Source organism: Acartia tonsa, chromosome 7 (genome assembly GCF_053477335.1).
Source record: "Acartia tonsa isolate MP-2025a chromosome 7, ASM5347733v1, whole genome shotgun sequence".
In the NCBI taxonomy this organism is placed as follows: domain Eukaryota; kingdom Metazoa; phylum Arthropoda; class Copepoda; order Calanoida; family Acartiidae; genus Acartia; species Acartia tonsa.
This window is the reverse complement of record NC_137266.1, coordinates 47732451-47756818: the sequence shown is the minus strand read 5'-3', so window position 1 is coordinate 47756818 and position 24368 is coordinate 47732451. Positions and strand designations below refer to the sequence as shown.

General features: G+C 34.4%; 1 protein-coding gene and 1 long non-coding RNA gene across 2 annotated transcripts in view; both read left to right on the top strand.

Moving 5' to 3' along the window:
* The first annotated feature begins 129 nt into the window (after window positions 1-129).
* Window positions 130-24368, top strand: part of LOC145324588 (uncharacterized) — a 108048-nt gene continuing 83809 nt past the window's right edge. The window contains exons 1-2 of the mRNA XM_080167170.1: window positions 130-381; window positions 22714-22822. Of these exons, the coding sequence (XP_080023296.1) occupies window positions 262-381; window positions 22714-22822 (229 nt within the window). The 5' untranslated portion in view covers window positions 130-261. The remainder of the gene's footprint in view (window positions 382-22713; window positions 22823-24368) is intronic.
* On the top strand, window positions 11899-14735 carry LOC145323877 (uncharacterized). The gene is made up of 4 exons (XR_013881126.1): window positions 11899-12432; window positions 12972-13115; window positions 13672-13767; window positions 14649-14735. It is a non-coding gene; the product is annotated as an uncharacterized LOC145323877 (long non-coding RNA).

Genomic DNA, 24368 nt, shown 5'->3' with positions numbered 1-24368 from the left:
TTTTCATTTTAAAACAAAAATAGCATTAAACCTGTTATTTAAGTTATTCACGACATTTCTATTTCAGATAGACAGATGGACAAACATACAAGAAATATAGATGTATTATATATATATTTTTTCAGAAATGTGAAATGTAAAATGATTTCCAAAAATATGGGATTGTTTAATAGTTAATGAAAATATGCTGAAATAAATGATTTAAAGATCAAGCGAAAAATCCACGAAATCATGAAGAAATAAACAAAAAAATCTTCCAAAATGTCTATCCTAGTTATAATTCTAGTTTTGTTACTAGAGCTGGTGTCGAGCTATTGTCCGCATGGCTGCGGCTGTGATAATGTTAATCTCTCAGTCTCCTGCTTGTATACAGATATGGAGGTAGGTATCATCAATAATTTTAAGTATGAAAACCAGGGTTCTAAAGGGATAAGACAATGGCCGATAAATTGATGTACATCCCCGATACACAAAATTACTCCTTCTGTAGATTACAATTAGTGGTTGAAATGTTTGGATCAATGAATCAACCACTCAAAATTCGATAAAAGTCCCCAAGATTGTTAAGAAAATGCATAAGAAAACATTACTGTAAGACTATGGGGGCTAGTGTAATAAATAGCCCAATGCCTCCTCCCTCTCTAATAAAACCTCATTACTTTTATTTATTTTTAAAAGCTAGGATGATATGGTAAAAAATTCTAAAAGTTTTTGCTAAAACTATTTCCATATAAATTTATATTGCCGACCCTTTGATAAAGTTTTATTTAAAATTTAATATTCCTGACTCTAAATTCAAACTTTTAACTTTTTGAATTACACAAACCATGTACTTAGAGCAGGGATAGGGAAATTGATTATAAAAATTATTAGAAATAATTTGTAATCAAATTGATGAAGTTAAACCTGGAATGTATGTTGACAACTAAAATCGTTGATTTTTTGTCATTTTTTTATTTAAGACATTTGCACGGGAGAAATGCCAAGACATACTAAAAAAATACACAAAAAAAAGAACTCAGACATTGTTATATAACCCCAATATTGAAAACAATATTACCTCTTCTAAAGTTAAAAATTTTCCGTTGAAAAGATTGGACACTACTAGTTCGGAACCAACCAATCAAATGCAATAATAGAAACCAAAGTGTTTATAAAACTTTGGGGGGTACCAGTGTGCCATTTATAGTCCAATGTCAACTCCCTCTCTATATTATATTTTTTGTTTTAAATATTTGTCTGTCTTATTCAGAAATATAGAGTAAATATATAAATGGAGGTTAAATAGGGGTTAAATATCTATATATCCCTTTTACGCGGACCATGTGCCGACTTTCAATTGGATCTTTAAAAATAAACGAATAGCGTCGGGAATATCAACACATCAATGTCGCTACAACAGAGCAGAAAGCAATTTTCTAGCAGACGAAAGAGGTCCTTAACATGGGGATCCAGAGCTGGATCTTTAAATTATTTCAATTGTGCGCTAAATCACCCCGCGCAGAATTTCAGCCAATCACAGCGTCCCATTTATGGTGCGCTAAATCACCCCGCGCAGAATTTCAGCCAATCACAGCGGCGCATTTTACGAAATGGGACGCTGTGATTGGCTGAAATTCTGCGCGGGGTGATTTAGCGCACCATTGAAATGATTTAAAGATCCAGCTCAGGTAGTTGTCTGCTGGTTATACATCTATACTATAAATTTATTTTCAGAAATCTAATTCCTTTCACTTTCTACATTTCTCTTTCGTATGAAATAAAATTACTCTTTTTATTTTAAAATTCTATTCAGTTCAAAGACAATTTAGGGCTGTTTCTCATGTCATTTTATAGGAAAAATTACAGTACATTAAGAGGTCTAAAGAAACTGTAATCTTTAAGTAATATTGTTGGAAAAAATATCTATAGGCATTGTTTTTATTTGAACTTAGAATGACATATGAACTTCTTAGCATTTAAAATATTTTTGTCCAGTATTTTAGGTAGATATAGAGAAAAGGATCATGGGAAATAATTAGTTGAAAAGAATTATTATCTACAATTGATTGAGAAAATAGACCATCCACTGAAAATAAACAGCAAAAAAACTATCTTATTCTAAGGGCTCTCTTTCTATTTGGATAGTGAAGTTTCCCTCCCAAAAATATAGTTCTAAACCCTCCTTGAACCTTCACTATAAAGGAGATCAGTATCCATCCAGTGGTTTGCGAGATCTCTAGCTACAGACAAACATACATACAGACAAACAGACATCCTGTTTATTCTATATAAGAATAACTTAAAGATTAGATAATTTTTCCAAGATTTAAAAACTCTGTCACTGCCACTATATGTCAGTAAGTGTCTTTGTGTAGTGCTTTGTGGCAAAAAAGTCCATTTGTAGTTGTTGGGGATTAGGATCTGAATTTGTAAACAATAGCATCTGAAAAGTTGTAAGTGTGTATTTATAATTAATGGCCAGAGATAGGATATGTGAACCTTTAAATCTTGAATACAGCTCTTAATGCGGCGTTTTTAGGACTAATATGAGCCTTTTATGAAAAGTATTTTTGGATAAATTTTTAGTAGAAATAAAAATATAAAAATACAAAGATATATCATAAATAATATTATAAATCTTTTGTAACCTAACCTAAATTAAACATTAAAAATACCATTTTTCTTCGAATATTATAATTTATTGGAGGAAAGTAATTTAGCAATGACAAAACATGATGCTGAATGATCTATGCATGGCTCATTCGTAGACTTGGATCCTTACTGTACTTGAACGTCCTCTGAGTTTGTATAAATTTGAATTCCCTTTGTTCTCTAGAGAACATTATCTTCTCTTTTTCTTGTCATCAAAAACATGGATAACAATACTGACAAATTTAAAAAAGAAATGCTAATCAAAGATATTTATTTAAGCCAGTGTGGCGTGAACATGGTTTAGCCAGGGGGTTTATTTCTTGTGGGGAGAAAATAAGGAAAATGAATACCTCTCCAATTTGTATTGTAATGGATGTGGCTTTTTTTAACACTCTCTTTTCAGATGCTTATTTGGAATCCCAATACCATATAGTAAGCTAAGGCCGAAAAAGAAGTATATATTGAGCCTTTGGGAATATTGAATTGTTTCAATAGTGTCACTCTATGTTTGTCCTTTAATCTGATTGTTGAGATTCGCTTTCATAAGTGTTGTCTTTTGACTTTGCTGTATTGTAACTAAAATTTTCGTTCATAAAACTGCTTATGAAATAGAAAACAAGCCCATTTTACCAAAATTATTTAAATCAAGCATTTTAATCCAGGAAGTAAGAGAGCGGACAATGGGCAATTAATTTAATTTAAGAGTATTTGCTGAAAGACCTTGAAATCCAGACAAATCCAGCAAATATGGAGGAAATTTTAAAGGGAGAGTTAATACAATACAGAAAACAATAAAATAAGAAGAAAGTTCCAAGAAAAATGCATTCATTTGAAAGTTATATAACCAGCACATCAGACTGGCGTAACCATTATGTAATTAATAACTAGAAAAATCTCCCTGGAACCCATTCAACCCATAGCCCCATACCCCAAAATTTGATGACCTCCGAATTAGTTGCCGAATGTGTACGCAGTTTCCTGAGTGTTTCCCCATCCTAGCTCAATATTTACTACTAGCTAAAAAAGCTTCAAACTTTAAAAAAAATATCAAAATTTGAAAAATTCAAATTTATAATGTATAAATCGTTTATACATTCAAATTTAGATTTTTTGAGGGAAGTTTGAAGATTTTTAGCTAGTAGTAAATATTGAGCTAGGATGAGGAAACACTCAGGAAACTGCGTACACATTCGGCAACTAGATATCAGGCTATCCAAAATTTAATTGGATTCTTAGATTATTTATTAAACAAATATCACAATAAAGTTTTTACCTATGAAATTATATTTTCTGCAGAGAAAAAAATTGTTAAAACCAGCCACATCATAACAGGTGAACTGAAATTAGTTTCCGAATGTGAACACATTTTCCTAGGTGTTTCCCAATCCTATCTCAATATTTGCTACTAGCTAAAAAACCTTCAAACTTCCAAAAAAAAAATCTAAATTTGAAAAATTAAAACTTTGAATGTATAATGTATAAATCGTTAATACATTCAAATTTTGATTTTTTTTTGAATTTTGAAGGTTTTTTAGCTAGTAGCAAATATTGAGATAGGATTGGGAAACACCTAGGAAAATGTGTTTACATTCGGAAACTAATTTCAGTTCATCTCATAACAAATTAAGTTTATTGATACTTGTCTGCAATATTCAAAATTAACAAACGAGTTAGCGGCATTCTGTGCGCAAGTACCCAAAGTCAGTCAGAAACTGCTAAATTCTTGCACATTCCCTTTAAGCCAGTACCCAAAGTCTGAGACTCCTAAAAATTGAATATTCGATCCATTGTCCCCTCCCTTACTCCCTGATTTTAATCTGTATTTTGTATTAGTGGGATTCCTCTAAAATCCTTTCTAAAGTCAGAAATATATGATTTATTGACAACCTTTTTTATATTTCATTTTATTTAAAACGATCAAGCTAATATTGCTTGATTCACTGCTACAAGAGACAAAATAAATTGAAAATGATTGCTAAAATCGAAATTCATCTTCCTGCTTAGAATAATGTATTTTTTTATTAGTGTGTATTTTAGATAGGTTAAAACATTAAATTTTTTTTATCTTATTCCATTTACATCTTATTGTAACCATAACGAAAATATTTAGTACAAGAATTTTCAACATTTTTCTGTACATTTTAAGCTTAATAAAACACACTTTATTAGATTACATAATACGTTATGTAAAGAAAGCTTTAACATACAAGATCTACAATTGTTTGGACATTTTCATAATATATTTTTCTCAAGTTAAATTGTTAGAGAAAGAAATACTTCTGGTACAAAACAAAAAAGTTAGGAGAATGCCTTGACATTTATACAGCACATGCTTATTTAAACATTTGGTAGACAAATGTTGTTAAGTTTCTTTAGAGTAAATTTCTTTGTGCTTAATTTATTTTTTTTCTTTCTCAATCATCATGACAGTTACTTAATTTTGAATCAAAATAAAAAATAATCCCGGTGGCCATAGGACTCCAGCAAAAGTTTGATACTCTCATTACCTAACCACTAAAGAGGTTATCAAGATATTATTTCATTTTTTCTCGTATTATCTACTTTTCCCCCTTACAGAAAATTCCCCATTATAAATTGAGGAAATGAGAATATTTGTAGATTAAGATCTCTATATTTGCTAATCTTTAAAAAAGGCGAAAGAGTTCATATATGTATAGTTAGGGATACATGGATAGGGCATGGCTGATGAATCAATAATTGCTTATAATTAGTTTTTAGAGAGATAATTAAATCAGCTGTTTATTGCACTAATCCCCAAAGTTTTATAATAATGTTTTCAAATTTGTTGGCTATAAAAACATTGGGGATTTTTTAATGATTTTTTATTGGAAGGCTCATTACGTTCAGTGTTCAAACGTTTCAACCACTAAGTTCAATCTACATAAGGGGTGATTTTTTGTATCATCAATGAAAATGTACATCAATTTATCGGCCATTGTCGTATCCCTTTAGATCCCCGCAGTTATACATATTTAGCAATATTTTAATTCTAAGCTTAGCTGAAAGTTTTATGTATAGCTGGCAGACACATTACAGGGATCTAAAGGGATAAGACAATGGCCGATAAATTGATGTACATCACCAATGATTATATACCAAATCAACCCTTCTTAGATTACAATTAGTGGTTAAAACGGTTGGACATTTAACTTATTGAAAAGTCCCCAAAACTTGTTAAGCTAACGAATAAGAAAACGTTATTCTAAAACTTTGGGGACTATTGTAATAAACAGGCCATTGTCCCCTCCCTCCCTGGACACGTTATGTTATTTTTATTTTATAATAAAGACAAAACTTTATGAGGAAGCCCATTATAATCCCATCAATTTCAAAACACATTTGCTGTTTTATACAACTTATATTTCTTATCAATACAAGTCGCTAGTGGTCGAATAGATAGAAAAGTAGCTCAAAACCTCCCCAATCTGAAAATAACATTGCCTAAAACCACTCCTGAACCTATGTGAAGCTTCACTAAAATTAAGAACTTAGTTGGTTCAGAAGTTACAAAAAAACATACTAATTAATATCTTAGGATGTACTAGTTACCTCGCTAGATTCTAGGAGAGGGTGAAAGGGGGTCAGGAAAATAGCCTAAAACTATCCAAAGACATTTATAAAGCTTTCCTAAAAAGGACAATTAATTCGGACTTCCAGTTTCCGAGATCTTTAGCTTAAGAAAAAAAACTGTGCTACTTTATGTTTTAGGATAAACAAAAACATCTCAATATAAGTATAATTATTTAGGGTAATAGAAGTCTTTTAAGTTTTTTAAAAGGTTTTTCAAAAATACCAATAAATCACCTATCTGAATTTTTACTTGCAAAGTAGTTACTCTTCTAAAAATCATAAAAAGGCGGGAGAAAAAACTAAAAGAGAAGGAAAGAAAGATAAAAGAAATAATGGACCTAGATAAAAATATGAAATATTATATTACACCCAAGACATTTCTATTTTTTTTTCTGCAAAAAATGGGCTAAATCCTTAAGTTTAGAAGAAGACCTCAACCCCCCCCCCCCTCCACATACTTTCTTTAGATTTTGATAAATGCAAATTATATAAAAACGTATCCTAAATAGTAAGGTTAAAAATTCCTTTAAACAAGGATGACAACATCCATAAAAGCGAAGCTCTGAAAAGGCAGGACAAACGAACATTAACACTTGAATAGTGTCAGAACTGAATAATCAGAATATAAATGTCTAAAAGTCGAACTAAACAACATTGTAAGTAAATGTGCTGAAAAACTTCTTAAATACAGGATATTGTTTAAGGACATACTTACATTTTTAGGACTTAATTATAGAGATGGTTCGCTTATAACAATATACTTTGTTGTCCTAGGAATCAGTATTCCAAAAATCAGACTAATCGGATAATTTTATCAAATAAAAATTTGATGTTGAAAAAGTCAAAAAGCAACATGTTTAAAATGGATGTAAGGACTTTATGGTAACTATTATAGAGTTGCTTCGCTTTTTAACTCGTACCTAACTCATATAGGAATCACCATGGAAAGTTTAGAATCGTTAGAACAATTTTAACATGCCTAAATTAACGAAAAGAGCTATCCGTTACGTACGGACCGACCATAATTATAGAACAGCTTCGCTTTTTAAAAGGTTTTTTGTTTGGGAAAAGAAGGGGTTGAGTTTGATCTAGTGCTAGTTAAGGTTTTTTTTAAATATAAAAATGGATTAAACAATATTTTCAGTAAATGCTGGTTTGTCAGATTGATCCACATGGCTTATTTGTAGATAAGTTGAGTACATCAAAAATATGAAAGAAATTATTTTTTGAAACATTCTCTGAATTACAGACTGACTGGCGGAGAGACTAAGTACATCATTAGGTATATTTCCTTCTAAATAACACAAATCACAAACGTAAGACTCACCAATTAATCTAATTATTGAACACAGTAATAGTGTTTGACTGATTATGACGTAACAAAAAAAATTAGCCAATGAGAGGCCACTATGAATTTTACCATTGGTCAATAACGGCCTCTCATTGGCTATTTTTTTTTGTTACGTCATAATCAGTCAGACACTATTACTGTGTTCTAATTATTTCAAAACAATTTATTTTGGTAGATAGATAAATTGATGAGAAATGGATAGATAGTAATATGCAGCAATATTGTGTTATTTCTAAGACTATGCTGTTCAATTCTACTATGTATGTTGTATGTTGTAGTCTATGAAACCATAGTATTACAGATAGATATTACACCTAAGAAGTCTTCAGAATTGTTCCAAAAAGACATAGGCACCCACTATTCATGAGTATATGTCTGCAGAGAGATAGGGGACAATGGGCTGTTTATTATACTAGTTCCCAAAGCTTTACAATAACGTTTTCTTATTTGTTGGTGTAACAACTTTGGGAACATTAGTGAATTTTGATTCATTTAGTTGAATGTTCAAACGTTTCAACCAATAATTTTTATCTACAGAAGGGGTAATTTTGTGTATTAACATAAGTCAATCTGCCATTGTATTATCCTTTTATATCCCTGATATGTCTGTAAGTCTGTATAATATTGTATAATTCGACATTCAAGTGTCTGGGGAGATGGCTTAGCTAATTTATTCATCAAAATTGGTACAATTTCATATTTGCAATAGAATAGGGAACATGTAATATCGAAAATAGATAGCTATATTAACAGACGAATCTCTAAGTACGTATGGAAAGAAATCCTTAATACAATACAACAATATAAAAGTATATTTTTGCACGGAGCACTATAAAGATTTGCATTAATAGTAATGGATTTTTTCAACGCATAATTTTTCAACTAAACAGCTACGCAATGACTTTTTTTACTTTCTTTAATGGGGTAACCATTATAAATGTTTTTGTTAGTAGTGGAAACTTTACCAAATTTTTTACCAAGTCGTTTTGTTTTAGTTTTCATATATAATTATTATTTTGAATACATTTTTCTTCTTTTTCCCAATTTTTATCTATGTATCCAAGTTGCAGTAATGTAAAGTCTAAACATTACCTTACTTTAAATTAACAGTCTCGGAAATTTAATTTGAGTTGAATAGATGTACAACATATTAAGATATAAAGACATAGAGATAAACAGAAAGAACAGACAGAATAATGAATTTTAGAAAAGACAGACCAAAGAAAAAGATGCTAAAACTATTCAGTAGCAGACGAAGCCCATTTTTTTCCGAATTTGTATCTGACGTATGAGGGGATGTACAGACAGACTGGAATACGAGTATAGAGTAGCTTCGATACAATTAAATATCAATAATATAACAAGGTATTTCTAAAAAATACAACATTTATTAAGCAATTAAAACTGGTTAGAATAAGGCAGATTAATGGGATTATTATTATAGGATATATTTAATATGATATCAATTAAAGGCTTGGACGTCCTGTTTCTTAGTTAGGTAAGAAACGACGTACTTAAACACGTGGGAAATATAGATACCGCCAGCCTAGACTTATAGGCTTGTATCTAACCGAATGCAGACGGGAGGAAGCGTATTCACTCTTTGGCCTGCAACAATCAACTAGCTCTCAACACAGCAGGATGGAGTATAGTGGCGGTTACAAGTGGAGGTCTGACTCAGCCAGAGAAGTATAGGAATGTGGACAGGGATGGGGATACATAAACTTGGATGGTGAATACCACACTTGCCCCCTCTGAGGGAATATGAAATATTCCCTCACAGTTGACCTGCACGCCTGCTTCTGCGGGTTGCTGTTGTACTCGCAGGTTCTTCGATTGCGGCCATAGCCCTCTCTACGATATCAACAGGATTGGGTTCTGAGGAGGTAGGATCTTCTGGAGCTGCTGGAGGCTCTGGGGCAACAGCATTCTGGAGGGCCAACACGCCCTCACAGGGAGCCGTGGCTACTGGATCTTCAGAGGCAGCGCCAGCCTGCGGATTAACAGGTAGATCAATTCCAGATGGAAAGAGCTCACTGATTTGAGCATCGAGCTCTGTGTCACTGTTTTCCTCTGCAGGATCCAGGACCTCTGGATTGCCTTCTCTATCGGTGGGCCTGTACTCATCAGAGCACTCAGAACCGCCATAATGAGAAATCAGCTCAACTCCATCATCATCTGGCCGGGGTACGTCCCCAGCGGGAAGAGATGCCTCTATGGTCGCCACATTCTGCCCAGGTACATTCATAATATTACAACGAGTATTAATATATTTAATTACCCTGTCAGAGTTTTGGTCCAACAGTCGACTAGTGGCCTCAATGACCGTGGTCATTCGTGATTTTAACTCAACGGTCGAGTCCTCAGAGACAGTGCGAATTTTTTCGCGCAAAGTTTTGCGGTTCCGCAGTAATTCTGCGGAAATTTCAATAAGGCGCTTGCCATGTTGTATATATGCTTTCTCAACAAATGAAGCATTGCTAGCAATTTTAGATTCCAGACTTCTCTGGAAGGGGAGAAGAGCTTCCTCCATTGCTTCTTTTACAGTGGAGGATAGGACTTTTTTCCATTCCTCAGCGGTCACCCAAAAAGCCTTAGGCTCAATTTTGCTTTCTGCTAATGTCTCTTTCTTTTTAGGGGGTAATGGAGGCGGATGAGTTTCCACCTTAGCCTTCTTGGCTGCTGGGCCGCCGCTGCCTGTTGGTGTTGGCGGACGTTTTTCTACCGCCTTTGGGGCTGATTTTACGGCGACTACCTCCAATTCAGGTGAGGCACTACGTTTTGGTGGCGATTCCACCCGATTTTTTTGCCGTTCCCCTCCCCTATTTTGTTCCATTAGAGGCCTGGCCCTAGGCCTGGCTTTATCGGGATATTCGTTGGCCTCTAAATTTTTAGCCTGTCGCAATTTTTCTTGCAGGTCAAGGAGTTCCTTTGGAACCTCTTTTCTCGCAGTGCGGTAAACGTGGATTGATCTTGAGACACATTGAAGTTCACTGAGGTTTTCAGGGTTGCGTGGCGGTTTTACTCGCGGCTGATACCTGTTCTCGTCAGGTTCATAGTAGGCTTCCTCAGGGCCGCCCTGGGGATAGCCATGATTGCTGTCATAATAATAGTCCTCTTCATTGTAAAAGGGTGCCTCTTCATATTCTCGACGGTATGAAGAGTGACCGGCCCCATGGGAGTGGTGAAAACCCCTTGAAAAATTCCGCCTGGGATATCCTAAAACAAAAATAATAAACTTAAAATTAAGGGTCATTAATTCCTTATATCAAATAAGGAAATATTTTTACAAAGACGACCTTTAGGGACGACAATCTTATAGGTATATATGTCTGATACAGGTCGTCCGTTTTTTGGGGATTAGTTTTCCCCATTATCTGTAAAATCCCGCAATTCGTGTATTTCACTCGTACCTCCTTCTTTGTACGCATGAATTTTGGTGCAGGCTAATATGTAAATGATAAAAGCGACGCATAATAACGACCCTATTCCTGTAAGGATGGCTGCTACTACAAGCACTATATGATACCAAGTACTAGATAGAAAATCAACCACCTTATGATACGTTTGAATAAACCAGGAGTCAGTTATTTTTACTTCAAAATTATTGGAGTCTGCGGCAAGTTGGCTGAGGTATAATTCCTCGGCACTTTCTGAGAAATTAGTTTTTTCTAGGCTCTGCCAAGAATGATATAGAAATAGGCTAATCGGTTTATCCATAAGATATTTGTTTACATTTAGTATTTGCATACCCTGCCCTTGATTCCCAAGGAATTTTCCTTGGTACAAATGTAAGAAAATTGGATTTTCGGAACATTTAGTCGGAGTTAAATGGGTGGTGTTAACCAATCTGCGTGAAAATGGTGATATTCCCATAGTCTTATTATTGATTGAAACCGAGAAATGATCCACAAAACAGGGTAAATTTTCTCCCAAAGAAACATTGATTTTAAGACTATCGCACTGTATTACTAAATCCAGCTCACCGAGCGCCCTAACTAGTTTTTTACGATGAGTCTGAATACTGCTTTTAGACAGAAAATGGTTCTGTAAACAGCGAGTTTCGGGGACAATTAATTTATTATATTGTTGGTAGGAATAGAAAATCTCTAGTGGTAACATGTCATCTTTTTCTTTAGCGTTTAAGAGTGGGAAATATGGTTTTATGGAATTTGTGAACCATACCATTAAGTTATCAATATTAGTTTTGTAATAAAATAATTCGGGAATTAGATTTTCAAAATGTTTTTTATCTTTAAGTTCTAGCGCTAGCGTAATTTGGGGATCGATCACTAGATATTTTTGGGCACCCTGTTCTCCTTCAAATGTAAACAATGAAATATTAAAGATGTCTACCGTTCGCCAAGGAGAAGTGAATTTTTGTGCGTTATCAGTTTTATCATCTGAGATAATTCTATCGTAGCCTATTCTAAGATTGTGATCTAAACAATTGTTTCCCACCCAGTGACTGCCCAGGTAACAGCCCGCTTTTGTTTGTAATAATTCAACAGGCTCAGCCTGGACCCCTATTTGTTTTTCCTCAAATGTCCCAGGGATAAAAATGCCGTTAATGGTTACGCCGTTTCCCTCGCAGGCGGGGTCGATGCCGTTAAGGAGGTCGTTGGGGTAAGTAAGTGTCCCGTTTACCAGGAAACGCGTGTATGACATCTGGTGTTCATACACTGAGACTGATTTCCCTTCAAAGTTAAATATTTTAGTTTTGGACATGGTGTAACAGTCTTCATAAGTTACGAGGTTCGGTATCTCCACGAGTGCTGGAGCAGCGAGGTGTATGTGGCTATATCTGCCACAATACCAGTAATGAGTACTGGTTCGGAGGTGGCAACGAATTCCAGGTATAATTTTTCTTTCAACCTTTTGAAGCAGGTGAAATTGTTTTTGTTCAATATTGGTAATATTGAGAAACGCAGCGCATTCAGAGATTTTCAAACGCGGATTTTCGTTTGCTACACATTGAGTCGCATCTATTTGTATTATTTCGGACGCATTTGATTTTGCCAAAATAATAAAAAGCCCCAAGAATCCCAAAATAAATTTACCTCGAGCTCCTGGTGCCTTTGCCAAATGATGCTGCATTTTATTTTTATGCTTCTCGTTTTTCTCTGAAATATGTTAATTAGTTAGTTTTAACATATATTTTTTTTTGTTTATTTTCGTTATTATACATACGTAGATTAAGCTATATACATTTGCCACCTTGGTTTTATATAATTATACATTTTATATACATTTTATTTCTTCCTTTTAATAGGATTATGCAGTCCGATTTGGACATGTATGCGGTTATCCCCCCCTTGTGACCTAGTTTTTCTTTCTTCTTCTAATATATACTTGGGTACTATGCTTTGTTTGTTAACATTAATAACCTTTTCAGGGCTGGATTGTTTGGGTCTTTGTGCGAAGAAAGAAGCCTCGGACGGGACGGTTTCTTCCAAGAAACTATTTTCGACGTGGATGTGAGGACCGGATGACCGATCTGCGCCAGGGGGTTCTTGGTCTTTGGGCTGTGACTCAAATGGTGAGTTTTTTTCCATTATATCCCCTCCCCCATCACAATCCACCTCCCCCTGGGGTAAGTCCTGACTAGTTTCAGGGTTTTCTTCTATAAAATCATCACCATCGTTATCTAGGTAGGTAAAATCGTCATTTTCCATACCTTTATTATCGTTTATTTCGGTTTGCCCGGTATTATCTATGGTCAAGGTTATTTCCTCAGACGGGACGATTTCCTCAATTGGAAAGACGTTAAAGGAAAGTGTTTCCCCCAATAGTTCTATTTTAGAATCTATTTTTCGTATTTTATCTCTACTAACAACTTGGTTAGTTTTTATTGGATTTGATCCAAAGGGACTGAGTTCAAAAAGGGCCTCTGAGAATTTTTTTGTTACAATAAAAGGACCCCCATAGAAAGATTGCAATTTTTTACTGACCCCTATCTTTACTAGATTAAAAAATGCAAAGCATACGTCGTTAACGAAAAGGGGAGATGAAGCCTTCCTAGATTTATTTTGAAACTCTAAATAGATTTTAGATTTTTTGGAAACCTGTGCAATAATTTCTTCCAAATTTTTTAGGTAGTTTAAGTAAGACCTGCAGTCAATGTCCTGCCTTTTCTGCAAGATTGGAGAAAAGAAATCGAGATTGAGAGTTGGTTGTCTGCCGAACATAAGGTAATATGGCGTATACCCCGTTCTTCTAGACGTACTAGCGTTAATTACAAAAGTGGTCAAAGCTAATTTTCTTGCCCAGTCTTTACTTTCGAATCGGTCATCGGATCTTAGACCTGCATAAATGCTTTGATTATGCCTTTCACATGGGTTACTATTAGGGTTTCTTGGGGGAATAAGTTTAGTTTCGATACCTAGTTCATCCATAACTTTTTTGAAAACTTCCCCAGTAAAATTTGTTCCCCTGTCGCTCCTCAATGACCGAAATAAGCCATAGGTGGGTACCACCTGTTCAAGGATGACCTTCACCGTGCTTTCCACGGTGGCGTCCTTGATGGGGTGGGCGATTATGTACCTAGAGAATAGGTCAACTAGGATAAATATGTAACGGACATGTTGTCCTTGGAAATAGTTAGGGGTTAAAGGACCGATAAGGTCTACTGATACCTGGCCAAAAATCTCGTGACTAATGGCTGAATGGGTGATAGGTTGTTTGTGTTTAGGTACCTGCCCTTTTTTTCTTAGGCAGGTAATACAATTTTTGATGCGTGATTCGACAAACTTATTAATTCCTATAAGGAAGAATCTTTCATTTATCTTGCGTATTGTTTCGTTAACCCCCTTGTGACCTATACTATTATTATGTGCCAATTCAAAAACTTTATTATATAATCCAATGGGTACGACGGGTCTTTCAATGAATGTTCCATTGCTAAGAGGTTGTCTAAATATTAGAAGTCCTTCCATAATGTATAAATGTTCTATCAATTTAAAAAGGACCTCTTTCCGGCCGGTTAGTTCAGCTTTTTCAAAACTGGACAACTTCTTTTTTTCGAATATCCACCTACGAATTTCAGATAATACTTGATCTTTTTGTGTTTCAGATTGCCAAACATTGTGCACACCGACTTCCGAAGCCGAATGTAACTCAAAAATCTGGTCTTGGTATGGGCAATCCTGTTCATAAGGATCTAAGGTAAATGAGCTAGTACATTTTTCACAATCGGTTTCCTTATGTTCTTTGCATAAAAATTGCCCTCTAGATAGATTGTCGGCATTGCAATGGTCCCTACCCTTCCGATGAATTACTGTAAAGTCAAAACTTTGGATAAAGAAAATCCATCTCAGAGTTACACCATTTATTGTTCCTTTTTGCCATTTTTTGTAATGAACTAAGGAAATCGAATCTGTACGCACAATAAAGTTTCTAAATCTTAAATAATGAAGAAAGGTTTTAAGAACAAATACTAGACATGCTAATTCTCCTTTATAACTTGGATAATTTTTCTCTGCCCCGTTACATTTTTTGGAACATATTCCAATAATTCTTTCTTCCCCCCCCTGGTTTTGGCTGAGAATTCCAGCGAAATAACTCGTAGAAAAATCTACGTCTACTATAAAGGGGTTAGGATTATCCCACTGGGGATAGCCTTTACTTATAGAATTTGAGAACATATTTATGAAATTTTCCCAATCTTTTGATAGGGAATTGGTCCATTCGATAACTTTATCGTTTCTGTGTTCGTCTAGGGTACAAGAATTTTTCGCATAGGATGGGAAATAGGCCCTATAATAATTGGAGAAGCCCAGGAAACGCTGGAGTTCCTTGCCTGTCCTGGGCCTGCTCCAATTTTTAATTTGTTCTAAATATGCGGGGTTCATTTTAAGTCCTTGGGAACTGACTATATGACCTAAATATGTACATTCGGATGTGAAAAATTTACATTTGGCTAGATTTAACTTAAGTTTTGCTATTTTTAGGACTCCGAAGAGTTTTCTGAGATGCTGCAGATGTTCCTCAACGTTCTTTGAGAATATAATAAGATCATCAAGGTAAGAAATTATAAATTCGTATAAGCCAGGGATAAGGGTTAGGACTCTGTCCATCAAATGGCAGAAAACACTTGGCGCGTTACACAGTCCGAACGGCAGTTTCTTGAAAAGATACTGCCTGTTAAGGGCTGTGAACGCTGTCAAGTGTTTACTTTCCTCCGAAATGGCTAGCGCATGGAATGCGCTAGTCAAGTCGAGGGTGGTAAATACATTACCAGTGCCTAATTTTTCTAAATTACTAGAAATCAGGGGAAGGGGCCAATTAATTTTTCGTGTTACACTATTAAGCGCACGAAAATCGATAACGAACCTAAGCTTGCCTTCCCCCCCAGCCGTTGGTTTTTTCTTTACCGCAAAGATTGGGGAGGACCACTCGCTGTAGCCCTCCTCAATGACGCCCCCCCTTAGCCAATTTTCAATTTGTTCTTTTAATTTGGCTTCGTATAATGGGTTTAATTGAATGTTTCTAGCCTTAATAGGTTTAGCCCCGGGGATCAAGTCTATTTTATACTGTAAGAGATCGCAGTTACCAATATCGGCATCGTCAACCGAAAATATATCGAAATGATCAAGGCATAATTTTACTACCTTTCCCTTCATCCCTGGGTTATTTTTGATAAAATCACTATTTTCTAAGTCTAATTTTTCTTTAATGAATTTAATTCTTTTAAGAAGTGTAGTTCCTGACAATTCATTTATTTGATTAATACTTTTATTGCAGGAATTTGGGGAATCTGATTCGAATTCAAAGCAATATCCAACTTTAACATTATTCAATAAGGTAATATTTTTTCCTGCTAAATTGACAAAATTTACCCAACATTCTCCCTTCTCATTTACATTATAAATACCCTCCATAAGCATCAAACCGTTATGGCTTGTCATTTTAGAATTATTTGGGGATATATACAGCTTCCTATTTTTTTGATGGATAGGTATTGTTATCACTGTTGTATTCCCCCCCGGCAAGAATGTTGTTTTCTTTGCTAATTTTACGCATGTTTTATTTTGTTTTAATGTCCCAGTCCCCCCCTGGTTACTCCAATTTATTCCTGGGATAAGGGAGTTTTGTTCCGTATGAACATTATTTGTAGGGATCAAGGGTATGTTTTTACTTTCTTCAACTATGTTAATTGTTGAATTTTCTATTGGGATTTGCTCGCCAGTAGGGAGCTCAAAGGACAACTTATCTAGTAACAAGTTAATTCGATTAACTTTGAGAAATTCATATCCTAGATTTATAATTTTAGACGTTGTTTCAGGGATGTAAAACGTTTCTTCGAATATTTTATCTGACCCATCAAAGCTGAATTTTAAACTTACGTGTCCTATGATATTTACTGGTTTTAAATCTACAGATAGAGCGCTAAGATTGGCAGGGGTGAATGTGATTTTATTATCATCTAAGATTTCTTTAGAAATAAGGGACCTAAAGTTGTTTCCTGTATCCACTAAAGCGTGTTGCAGGAATTCCCCCCCCACGGGATTAAGAACTTTTAGTTTTGCACAGATAGGCATTATAAAATAAATTATATTTTTAGTCGAAGCCTAAGATGCATATTTTCCAAGATCCCCACCTCAGTGGTTAGACGATGGTAATCCTCACACAGAGATTTCCTGTGTTCCAGGTATAGTTGTCTGTCGAATTTTTTCAAATAATGAAATGTTTTAACAATATGGTTAATTGTTAAAATAATTTTATATAACTTTCTGGGTTTCATTAAGTTTTATTAAACGCTTTTCAGCTCCAGAAATTTCTTAATAAGCATGAGAATGTTGATAGTTCTAAAGAAACTATTAAACTTTAATACGGGTCCCTATTTATATACTTGGATATATGATAAAAACCTATCGGGATAAAATTAAACTAAAAAGTTTTCGAAAGATTGAAAGGCTACAAAGTAGCTTAAAAATAAGTGTTCAGCTTGCAACTAACAAGACATTAAAAACAGACTGACTTATTTTTTGATTTATCTCTGTATTTATACAAACTATGGTTTTACTAGTTAGTATTTGATTCACAATATCAAATAATATAAAGTTAGCGCTGAATTACAGCTCAAAAAATATTAGATATGGCTAATATAATAAAGAGGGTCAATGATGACTGATTTATTATTCTGATATTGTTAGTATTTATACTTAATTTTTCCACCTATGGGGTAGAACAAGTTTATATATTTACTAAAGTATAATTAATGCTGAATATCAGCTTCAAAAATAAGATGTGGTTTGTAGTAACTGCTTTGATAGTAACTGGCCTTGATTAATAATATGCATTCACTTTTATATAGACTTTTTATTCCGCTGATAATCCTAGCGGAAGCTAATAGAACTAAGTTTATTTTATTCTGCTAGTAATCCTAGCGGAAAATAATTTAATCAAAATGTTTTAAGCTTTTATTAATCACGTTTTAAGTGATTAAAGTTTTTCTTTTAATTTTTAATTGCTGCCTAATTGCAGCTCAAAAAATCAGAGAGTAAATGATAACAACAAAGAACTGAAGAACAACTGAATTAGATTTGGAAATTTTATCGTATTTATACAGATTTTCCAGTAGACCCCCCCCTTCTTAATCTTATTATTTACTTATACGGACCGCGGTAGCATTCTAGGCGACATCTTTCGGATACATAATAAATTAAATATAGTTCTATTATTGTCACTGTACAAAATGCAATAATATTTATCCATATGAATAAGTTATTATACATAATTGCTGAGATATTTCAGCTACAAAAATCAGAGGCTAAGAGTGAGCAACTCTCAGTTAAAATTGATACTGAGGATTCAACTCAAGAATCATTGTTTATATACAGATAATTCGCTTAAGTTCCCCTAGCGGTTAAAAATTGAACTAGAATGTTTTAGATTCTAATATATATACATTCAAAATATACGATATTTACATTTTAGATAGATCATGCGATATTAAAAATAAATACTACTAAATAGAAAATAGGTATTCACTTGTTAGCTTCTTGATAAAGACTATTAGATTTTAAAAAATGGAAATATTAAGTGCATGTGAAATGCTCCTCAGGTTACTTCCCTTTTTCCCCCAATTTCCTGTATCAGCTACATTTGGATAGGGAAAGGAGTGGGAGGAGTTTATTTTGTGTTGCTTAGTCAGACTTAATAATAATAATTTGTTTTATTTTTTCGCGCCAAAGCATTGCTTGGCAAGGGATATTTGATATTGAGGAATTTGCAAGCTTAGCTTGGCATGGGATATTTTGTTTATCTTTCATATCAAAATATGAAATTCATTCAGCAAATTTTTATTTTCTGGGATAGGGACAATTAATATCGCATAAATCCACTTTTACATCTAGTGGACGTGATTTTTAACAATCGCTTGTACATATTTATCTATTTCAGATTCCTCGCTGGCTTCCTGATCCATTTGGTTGATAGTTTTACGCGCATACTGCTCAGGTATTTTATTACTATTACTTGGAGCTTTTCTAGGCGTGAATTTACTCCGTGTTTTACCAAAGCGGGACTCAGGATTTGGGGGCTCCCCAGCTTTCTTTTTGTTGCAATTCTGCACTACATGGCCAGGGATATTACAATGCCAGCATTTAATATTTTTACTCCTCCCATTAAAGGCTCCTATAACGCCCTCGATTTGATCCCAAGCAATAGGATCATCCTCATGATCTACCCAAGAGGGAACCTCGTCAGGTTCTTCGGTTAAGTTTTCCTTATACATTGCCGTGTTAGTGGGGATATTATCTTCGATAATGCTGATTATGGGTTGTTTTTTCGTTTCCGCAGAATTTTTAGGTAGGAACATTTCCATGGCTTGAGAATAGCAAGCCGAAAGGTTTTCCTTGCTAATATGGCCAGACCCATCCCAATTAACGTATCTTTGTCCGAGATTAATAAGTTTATTCAAGTAAGCGTTGTAATCGTCCAAAAATTGCATACTTTCAACGTAATTGGCCATGTCCATGGCAAGGTTGGTATACAGCAGATTTTTGCTAACGTTAAGATAGAATTCTTTCCACTTCTTTTTAGGTATGAGGCCAGGATTCATGAGTTTGAACACCCTAAGTTTGTTTTCAAAATAGGTGTCAAGGGGTTGATTAGTCTCCTGTTTTAGGTTGTAGAAGTACTGCGAGGCTACTTCTGGATCCGAGAAAGGAGTGACCAGCCTCCTAATCATCAGGTAATAACTTAAAGCAGATAAGGCCTGATTTCTTTCAGGCGTAATTAAGTCTCCTAATCGTTCCCCTCTAGAGTCATAAATTCGCTGGTATAAAATATCCTTAAAAAGGATTGGGTCACAGATTCTGTATGTCTTTGCAACTCTCCACATATTAGAAAAGAAATTGTCAAAGTCGGCCCTACCGTCCCACCTAGGGGCATCCCTCGCAAAATCGGAATCCCATTTTTGTCCCTTAATAAAGCATTCTTTAATAAAGTCATCGTCGGCGGCGCTAGTTGTTGCCGTTGCGGCTGTGCCTGTGTTTGGCGTGTTTCTTGTAGAAGGTCTTGTTGCTACATTGGGTGCAGACCGTGTAGGTCTACGGAGGGGCTCTAACGACTTAATCCTATCAGGGATAAAGGGAATCCTTTCTAATAAGGTTTTTTCATATTCAGTTAGAGAAGTTTCTCTTACATTCATCCAATTGTCATTATCCGCCGGACCTATAAAGCCTACAATTGAATAGGCCATACAGCCTGGGGCTGTCATCCTATCCTTGGCGACCCATTCGACCACGTTTATCTTTTGCTGGACCGATATCCGGTCATAAAAAGTGGCATTAATTGAATCATCACCTATGGTGTTAAAATGAGTCATGTTAAGACTTTCGTTTAACGTTTTTTCCGCAAACAATGGGCCAAGATTTCCGTCCGCTGGGAGTTTTGATACTCTACGTTTTAGATCTAAGATGTCGGTGTCGGCTAATAATCTGCGATGTGATTCCGTGTCCTTAAACCCTGCCCATTTTGTTTCTATTTCGAGCTGCATAATCTTGGATTCTTGTTTTATTAAATCTCTATAATGTGACGAGTATTCGTTTAACTTAACATTTAACGCTTCCGATATGAGTTCTTTGATTTTTTCAGGGGAAAGCGGGTCAGCCTGCTGCTGCTGCGAGGTACCAGGGACGGCCGGAGCCGGCGGAGGCGGCGGGTTTTTGGTTTTATCATTATCCCCTTTCTTGACATTATCGGTCATGGTGCTGGAGTGTAGTGTTCGTTAACACTGATTTGTCTACCACGAAACTTTTTTAAGAACTTGGGAATATCCCTTTCTTCCTGTTTTAAGGAGAAAATATGGAAATGTGTGAAATTAAATACTAGTGTGAAAATAAAAGGCGGGTTCCTTTTTATCTTTATTTGGCAGTTTGCCACGAAATAATTATTAGAAATATTCTGTAACAAATTGTTACTGTAAACTGTTTCCGTGAATAAACTTAGTTATCAGGAAAATATTAATTTCACTTTGCAATCGAAGCTACTTTACAATTTAATTTTGTCTGTACGCTAATTATCTATACCTTCCCCCCTCAAAAATTGAGTGGTAGACAAGACTGCGCCAAAATGACGTATGAGGGGATGTACAGACAGACTGGAATACGAGTATAGAGTAGCTTCGATACAATTAAATATCAATAATATAACAAGGTATTTCTAAAAAATACAATATTTATTAAGCAATTAAAACTGGTTAGAATAAGGCAGATTAATGGGATTATTATTATAGGATATATTTAATATGATATCAATTAAAGGCTTGGACGTCCTGTTTCTTAGTTAGGTAAGAAACGACGTACTTAAACACGTGGGAAATATAGATACCGCCAGCCTAGACTTATAGGCTTGTATCTAACCGAATGCAGACGGGAGGAAGCGTATTCACTCTTTGGCCTGCAACAATCAACTAGCTCTCAACACAGCAGGATGGAGTATAGTGGCGGTTACAAGTGGAGGTCTGACTCAGCCAGAGAAGTATAGGAATGTGGACAGGGATGGGGATACATAAACTTGGATGGTGAATACCACATATCACTTTTGAAAAGTGCGACTCCAGTTACGTCATATTTTTCTTTCCCCTTTTCTCTCATCTCTTTTTTCTTCCCCCCTTCCCTTTTTTTCATTTCCCCCTTCCCTTTTTCGGGAAAGAAAAATATGACGTAACTGGAGTCGCACTTTTCAAAAGTGATACAAATTCGGAACAAAATGGGCTTCGTCCAGTAGCACAAAAAAAACGAAGAACAGACAGACTTTTCAAATTTTATATTAGCTTTGCTATTAAATAATACACATATAAAATGTTAATGTTTATGTTTATTTAATATTTTCTGAACTTGTAAATATCATTAACAGACACGTAAATTTTACGTATTTTTTTCTAAATACAAACCTTAAGATTTAAATTAAAAACTTTTAACCCCAACTTTTTGTAACTAAAATTTCCAATGAAATTGTCACTTATTTCATTAAAAGTTTAAGCTACATTGTTAAAGTTTAGAAGGGGGAATAAATTTAAATTCAAATTCACCTATTTGCATTAACATAAATATATACACATTACAATAATCAGTTTTTAAATGTTATATGATTTAGTTTAACGTTCAGTACATTTCTATTAAATCTAATGAGCCATGTCTATGCATCCATAATTCCTGATTATTAATTAAGTCTATTTAAATCTAACTCTATCAATTCATACGTTAGTTCTTTTAGAAAAATGTTTTCTATCCATTCATCTAAATATAAATCTAGAAATAAATAAGGGCGGGATTCTCCTTCGATTTTTAAGTGAACATATAGAGAATCAAGAGCATCATCCGCTTGTGATGGGATGCAATAACACCCAAGGATATTAGGTTAAGTAACATCCAGCAGACAACCTTCCCTTTAATTGCACGACCTTTCTAACTGTGCATGGTAATGAGTTGCGCCTGTTTATGGGCCAAGGCATTCCTTTACTCTAACTATTTATTTTGTACACGTGACATAGCAGCACTATGAACCATTTTTAACGTCTTTAGTTTTAATGCGGCGTCGGGATGAGATTCAAACATATCATCTAACCGACGGCCTCTAGTCTTATCTATTATTGTTCAATCCATATTAATCTATCAATCTATTTCTAGGTTATGCCCATCAGTTTAAACCCCTCCATCCAAATACTTATTCTCAAGTATAATCAGTTCAAGACTGTAGATGCCAGTGTCAGCTTTTATCCCAGACTTTTGAAGCTAGGTAAGATATCCCTATAACAAAGTAACAGTATGTCCATCTATTTATTTGTACCTAAGGATCTCGCTTATAGGGAATAGTCATTGTCATGGCAACGCCCCTTAAGCGATTCGTCGTATTTTTAAAATTACTTTTAGTGGGTAATTTTAGGTTAGGTTATATCGGGTTAGGTGATTGCCACGCAGTGTTAGGCAATTGGGCCCGAAGGGGCTAGAAATAGGAGAAAAATACGAAGAATCGCTTTATAAAGTTCTATAATGTAAAATTGGGTTATCAAATTCAACTCCCCCCTCCGCAAGTGCCCCTAGAAGCTAGTTATATATTTTAACACTTTAAATATAAAAAAGAGTAAAATAAAATAATACTTAAAATTTCTTTTTAATTATGGAATGATTTTGTATTTACACAGTACAATTTTATAAATAAAACAATTACTCTTACTAAATCCTTGGTGCTATAAGTTATGGTATTTACTCAGATAATCGTACTAAAGTCGCAACTACTTAGTTTAATTACATTATTCTCTACTTAAATTTACGGAGAGGGCATTAAATTAACAAAAACATTTGGAAAGAAACATAACAAGACTTAATTTTTGGATCATTAAAAGAAAACGAAGTAGTGGGTTATATCATAATTCGTATTTTCATTATTATTTTCACAGTAGATTTTGATAGGTTATTTTAGGTTAGGGGCTAGAAATAGGAGAAAAGCTACTATAAAAATATAACGAAAACCGCTTCTTTTTTTCCTTGATTCCGAATTTTCTTTTTTAAAAACTAATATTTTTCTCCATTAACTTTCAATCTTTTGTAAATATATTATCAAGAACATACATTTATAACCATTAAAGTTACTTGTTTTTAAGATTTCATGTTGGTTTTCCTACGAGTAGACTAGTCCTACTAATTTACATACACATTAACAATTCAATTTAAGACAGTTTGACTAAATAATAGCATTTAACTACGAATATTTTCAAGATTTTTCCAGTATGGCTTCGCAACAGATTAATATCCGCTGGATGAAAACCGGTTTACCGCTATACTATTACAGAATTTTTAATATTATAATTTTATATCAGCGGAAATCGATCTCTATCAATCTAAAGCGTTTTCACGTATGCACACACTTATAGAAAAGACACATTTAACCTAACTTCTTTTACAGTCTAGCCATTTTGCCATTTAAACTTGTGCCATATATTTTATTTATATTTTTTATTCTGCAAATTGGACATAACTGTTCTTGTTTTTAAAATACGAAAAAAAAGTTAGTTGGTTCTATTAATCAAAATCTTATCTAGAAGTCATTTGGCTTAATTTCAAATTTGTATAAAAGCTTTTAAAGTCATTTATTAGGTTAGCTAATCTAAAGTCTGTTTTTAAAATTTAAGCTTTTCTATAATTTGGGACGTTAATTTTGACTTGTTACAATTGTCCTACAGATTTCAAGCTTTGCACGATTATTCCTTTAACGTCTAGAAAGCGTAGCAACTCTATAATCGTTAACAAAAAGTACGTACGTCTATTTTGACCCTTTTAACAAT